This window comes from Electrona antarctica (genome assembly GCF_951216825.1).
Source record: "Electrona antarctica genome assembly, chromosome: 20".
In the NCBI taxonomy this organism is placed as follows: domain Eukaryota; kingdom Metazoa; phylum Chordata; class Actinopteri; order Myctophiformes; family Myctophidae; genus Electrona; species Electrona antarctica.
Window position 1 is genome coordinate 12,490,182 of NC_136801.1, and position 6,545 is coordinate 12,496,726.

General features: G+C 39.4%; 1 protein-coding gene across 1 annotated transcript in view; it reads left to right on the forward strand.

Annotated features, from left to right (window-relative positions):
• pou6f2 (POU class 6 homeobox 2) overlaps nt 1–4,840 on the forward strand; it is a gene marked incomplete at its 3' end in the record, with an annotated part of 115,957 nt that extends 111,117 nt beyond the window's left edge. Inside the window, exon 11 of the mRNA XM_079489319.1 lies at nt 4,324–4,840. Within this exon, the coding sequence (XP_079345445.1) occupies nt 4,324–4,840 (517 nt within the window). The remainder of the gene's footprint in view (nt 1–4,323) is intronic.
• Between the last annotated feature and the right edge of the window lie 1,705 nt (nt 4,841–6,545).

Here is a 6,545-nt window from a genome sequence, read left to right on the forward strand (position 1 = left end):
AATATTTTTAACAGTTTGCAGAATTACAGTACATTTCAAGCACAAACTCAATACAAAGACTGTTAACTGTGAGTGGACAACCCAATTAAGCATTACACTTGTTTACAAGAGGGTCCACCTTGTTCAATTCATCAAAACATTTAGAGACGTACAAATAGACACTTCTATATATAGTCAAAGAACAGAACAGGAATTCATCATAATGAATGGGGCGAAGCATTGGGGCGAAGCATTTCCATGTGCGTCACAGAAGGGGGCGTAATTGTGGGGGGTGCCCAGTCGCATACTATAGTATACAATGGAATAACATTGATTATCAGAATAGTTATTAAATCAGTGATTCTCAAACATGTTCTTGTCAAGGAATTTCAAATAGCCGATGAACTGTATATAGGGTTAAACTGATTTACTGTTTTGCTGGGGACCCCCTGGAACCCCCTCATGGATACAATAACGCTCGCCACAAAACACACTCAAATCCGGCAATCTCAGAATAGTCGCCACCAGATAATCCTAAACGTAACCTCAGTAAAACTACAGTATGTCTAAACCTAACTGTATTCCTAAACTTAACCTCAGTGAAACTATGCCTAAACGTAACCTTATTCCTAAACGTAACCTCAGTAAAACTATGCCTACCCTAAACTTATTTGTAAGCTTAACCATAGTAAAACTATACCTAAACCTTATTCCTAAACGTAACCTCAGTAACTATTGCCCAGACTCTTCTTCAACAAAGATGGCGAAAGCGAACATTCTTTGTTCTGTACTTATATATACAATATGGTACAAAACACGGAAGTCCTTAAACCAGAAACTTAACCTCAGTAAAACGAATAAAAGGCGAACGGTCCACTAAAACAATGGACCCCTGGGAGTGCCTGGACCCCACTTTGAGAAACATTGTGTTAAATACTGTAAGTAAGCTTTCGAAAGAATTTACACTACTTGTTAATGTTCAGGGTTTCTGCACTACAATTTTCCCTTGCGTTTGCAGCAAAACGTCACATTAATTTTAAATGTACCCCTGAAATGCATGTTGCTTTACTGATAACCTGCCCTGTTTAAATATGTGACACAGCGCTGCCACGCACCTTTGAAAATTTCATTACATCAACATCAAACGGCCGATAAAATGTGAAACTCCACAGAGAGGGCAGCTCTCTTATCAGGCAACGGCCCTTCACCAAGTAATGTTTAAAGTCTTAAAAAAAATCACGCATGAAATATTCAAAACCGTGCATAATTGAAATATTTATAACATACATTAAAGACCATTAGCTTCAAAAAAATAAACACTCTGTGGACTCTTATACATGCCTTTGTGACAATTTTATTTTTGTATGACATTGGACATGACAGGCATCTCCTCATGCTTTAAGTAGAGGGCCAAACCCCACATGCTTTGGTTTAGTTAACATCAACAGAGACATGGACATTTGAGGAGGAGAGGGAGTTGGTGGTACCTGAGGGTGTGTGTGGGGGGGGGGGTCTGAACACAGGATCAGGGGAAGTGACAGTGACAGATGTAGGCCTACTTCCATCTTGTCTCCTTCTATTTCTCAGCTTTGTATTTGGACTTTATTATTAGTTTTATCCACGTCCACATTTGATCAGAAAGGGACAGCCATGAGGACATCATCACACCAATGATGCTCTATCTCACAGATGTGGTAGTGTCTAATGAAATGTATAATAACCTGATGAGCGTGGTTTGACACAATTTTCATTGTTTCATAGACTGCTATACTGCTATTCCTAAACGTAACCTCAGTAAAACTATACTAACCTTAGTCCTAAACGTAACCTCAGTAAAACTATACTAACCGTATTCCTAAATGTAACCTCAGTAAAACTATACTAACCGTATTCCTAAATGTAACCTCAGTAAAACTATGCCTAAACCTAATCTTATTCCTAAACATAACCTCAGTAAAACTATACAAACCTAACCTTATTCCTAAACATAACCTCAGTAAAACTATACAAACCTAACCTTATTCCTAAACATAACCTCAGTAAAACTATACAAACCTAACCTTATTCCTAAACATAACCTCAGTAAAACTATACAAACCTAACCTTTTCCTAAACATAACCTCAGTAAAACTATATACAAACCTAACCTTATTCCTAAACGTAACCTCAGTATTACCGTAGTATCCAGTATGCAGTAATATTAGTATCAGTACGATATCTAAACCTAAACTGAGGTTTAAAGATGAGGGCGAGTGTGTTTTGGGGCGAGCATTCATGCAGGTTACCTCTTTGTTCTGTATACGTACAGTAGTAACACACCTCATTCCTAAAAAGGTCTCTTGTTGCGTTGTTTGTTCCTCAGAGAGGGAGCACTTCCTGGTAGTGCTGTTCTGTCTCATCACCACTTGCCTGTGAATTTCTGCCAACTGCCTGTCCATTTTGAGTCCACCTAAAAGCATCTTTGCACTTCGCGTTTTTGTCCCAAACCTCTTTCTGTGAAACTACTAGTAGAGAGTACCTTGGGCTTTTCTTTTGGGACGACAAGCACCACATAACCCCAGATAGATGTTGTTGTTGTTTTTTGGGGGTTTTGTTAAGGTACAGCTCCGTCCTTCCACTAAACCAGTGACACTGTACTTGTATAGTACATGATACAATACGTTATATTAATAGTGTATTAAACCTCCAGTGACACACAGTCATAACAAATGTATTTTTTACAAAGCACGTCATAATTTATTTTAGTTGTAATAAACAAAACAAAAAGCGTATACTGTATGTACCACAATTCCACAATAGCATAATAATAATGAATATAATAATACTGATATTCTTAATAGCCATTCTACAGTGTGATTTATACATTAATAAAATACAAAATCCACAAATAAATGTGTCATAATATTATGTCCAAATGTTTATGCTCAAATAGCACTACATTAGACCAGTGCATTGAAGTGGCACTATGTATGTGGCAACTTGTATTTTCTTATGAATAAAATGTAATGTTGTCCAATCTATATGGCAGAGTATGTTAATACAATATAACTTATACAATTGTGGTGGTACAGTAGTACTTTGTCTCCCTGCTCTTCTATTGAGACATTTAGATGTTGTCAAAGGTCATGTCTAACGTAGAAACAGAATCTGGCACTAATTTTGACCTGATGGTCAAAATAAAATTCATCCCCTGAGAACACTATAGACAAAATTACATTTTATTCCTAAAAAAAAGTTGCATACTGCTGCTTTAAGTCACCGGCTAGCTGTCTTCAGTAACTATAATGGGAACAGCTACAATAGTCTCATAAGAGGCTTGCCAAAGTGCACAATATTAGAATTATGTGCCCAGAGACCACAAAACGTGTGAAAATATTCAAGATTAGAGTGCAAATGTTTTTCATATTAAATATACAATACAAAGAGAGGTTGTATAGTAGGATATAAGATGGGGAAGAAAAGTTAGAAAAATGTATTAAATGTACATTTAGATGAATAATTCAAGCTTATTTTGTATTAATAAATGATAGTTCTATATTTAAGTGCTTCCAATTGTGTTTTTTTTCTTCTGTTTTTATCACTTGACAGAAGGATGGGATATTGGTGTGATTCTTGCTCTCATTTTAAATTTATTTGATTTATTTATTTATTTTTTACATTTTTGCTAACTTTTTAACTTCTAGCCAATAGCAGGGTCTCCTTGCTCCATCACTGCCAATCTGGGGCAGAGAATCCAAACACCACTTGATCCCCATGGCAACCATGACCTCCCGTTGCCGCTGTACTCCCAGTCGTGGAACTCACAGGGCAGTGGTGCTCAAACTGGGGTCCGGGGTTAAGGGGGGGGGGGGTCAAGGGGTCCCCAGAAAGAAATATTTTATATAGTGTCTCAATCAGTTTAATCACATTAACCCAATTGTATACGTTTGCAATAGAAATAAACATTATAATCGTGACAAAAATCGGATGATTTGGGACTATCATTTTGAAATGTTTTATACTTTTATCACAAATCTTCTTTTCTGGGGATCCCTGGGCACAAAGTATTTCCAGATGGGGGCCCGCGCGGGGACCAAATACCGGTACCAATGTGGTGGTCCTTGACCTTCATGTTTGAGAGCCACTGACATAGAGGGCGTTTGGCATGATGGATTTATGCCTGTATGCCGGGAGTCTCTGGTCCCACTGAGTCCCAATGGCATGCTGGTTCGAGGAGTCTCTGGTCCCACTCCCAATGGCATGCTGGTTCGAGGAGACCGATTCACTATAAAGACAGGCAGCTTATCCTTATGTTCTGGCACAGGGCACCTAAAGTAAGATTCTTCTCTCTTCAATTCTCCCCAGACACACCATCCTGAGAAGCCACTTTTTCCTACCACAGGAAGCCCAAGAGAACACTATAGGTAGCAGTCTGACAGGCAAACTGAACCCTGGCCTTTTATATCCTGCCAGGTTTGAGAAGTTGGACATCACCCCTAAAAGCGCCCAGAAGATAAAGCCTGTTCTCGAGCGCTGGATGGCAGAGGCAGAAGCCCGCCACCGGTCCGGCATGCAGAACCTGACTGAGTTTATCGGCAGCGAGCCCTCGAAAAAGCGCAAGCGGCGGACCTCGTTCACGCCGCAGGCGCTGGAGATCCTCAACAGTCACTTTGAGAAGAACACGCACCCGTCCGGACAGGAAATGACGGAGATCGCGGAGAAACTGAACTACGACCGGGAGGTGGTGCGCGTCTGGTTCTGCAACAAGAGGCAGGCGTTGAAAAACACGATAAAGCGTTTGAAGCCCGGCGAGCTCGACCTCGGCCCGGCCTCGGTGACGATGGACCCTCTCGTCGATTCCCTCGAGGAGCTCCCGAATTGACAGAGCTTTTTACCAAATAAAAGAAAAGGTTGGAGCGAAAAGTCTTGAAACGACAAAGTGGACGAAACCACAATGGAACGAAACTGAAAAAGAATAAAAAAGAATAATAAAAAGAGAAAAAAACTTTTATGAAGTCAACTGGATGGAGAGTCTAGCCCCATTTGGAACATCACCCTCCTCCATATCTCTGAGTTGAGGACCCACTTCGTAGGGTGCTGGCAGAGTGTGAAACCGGTGAACGGTGGCAAAACGTTCCTATTTTTACCTTTTTCCGCACATTGTATCCAAAAAGTAAAGGTAGTCCTCCTTGTTCTCAGCTATTTGAAATTTTCCCGGTCAAGGACATTTAAGCGACAGTGTTTAAGTCGCCTTTTTCAGCCAGTTCCATATTTTCTCACTCTTCTTCGTAGTGTTTTACCACCCGGAAGTTTCAGCCAAAAAATATGGAACTGGCAATAACGTACAAAGCTGTACTGTTGGCCACCATTCGCCAGTATCACACTCTGCCGGCACCCTGCGGAGTGGAACCTCATCTCGCAGCTATATAGCGGAGGAAGAGGTTCCGAACGGAGCTATGGCGAGTCATGAGTTTGCGAACAAAAACTATGTGTTGTCAGTGTTATCACCACAAGTTACAGTATGTAAAATGACCTTGACAAAAAACCAAAAACGTGAAAAAAGAGATTAATATCTTGAAAATTGTGTACAAACATACAGTGTGCTGTTTCAAAGAGTATTAGATTCTGGCCAAACAGACCAGAATATTGTTCCCAAAAGTTTTGGTTCCGGTGATGAGGGGGATTTAGTAAAGAGAACATACCAAATCAAAAACACTATTTACCAAAGTCTGTTGCATCTGAGTACGAAGAATAATTTTGTAATGTAAATGTGTTCTAAATTTTTACATTTGTACTAGCAAATCTAAGCTATATGTATGTGTGAGGTTGGGTACACGTTTTATCTTTGTCTCGCTTATACTTTTTCCTTCATTGTTTGTATGTAAATATCTAGGGGGAAAATACCATCTTCATATTTAAAAACGCACTGAAGTTCTCTTTTGGAAAAAGGAAAAAAAAATGTAAAATTTGCTGTTAAGCAATTGCATAACGTTTGCCTCCAAGTTGTGTTACATCTGCAAAATATGTTCTGTCATGGTGTAAACTTTATACAATTTTTACAGGTATTTATTGATCATTTAATAATTATTTTTGGGACATCGGAAAAGAATAGTGAACTGGGGGACTGTCATTAACCCATTAAAACTAGGAAAGCATCTGTGTCATTTTAGATGTTTTTGGCTATTCAAAAATACCAGATGTACAAGCTCATAGAGCTTCACTAGATCTGCTATTTTTGAAAAATCGTGAGAATTTGTGCTAATCTTTGAATATATATATATTTTTAAAGTCACATTTTTAGCTCAAATCTTTGCTTCTGGGGTCCCTGGGACAAAACCTTTTCACACGTGGGTCCACAGCCAAATGCATAGCATTTTGGGGGTCCTTGACATGAAAAGGTTTGAGTACCACTGATATAGTTTTTCTGTATCAGTGGTTCGGATTTAGAAGACATTTGTAGCATTGGCCTTAATGGGTTAAGGGCGTCTCTCAAGTCTATATTCTGCAGCTTCGTTTGGATCTACTAACTGTATACTACCATGTCCTTCTGTTGCCAAAGCCTGATAGCCAAAGAACACATCACTTCT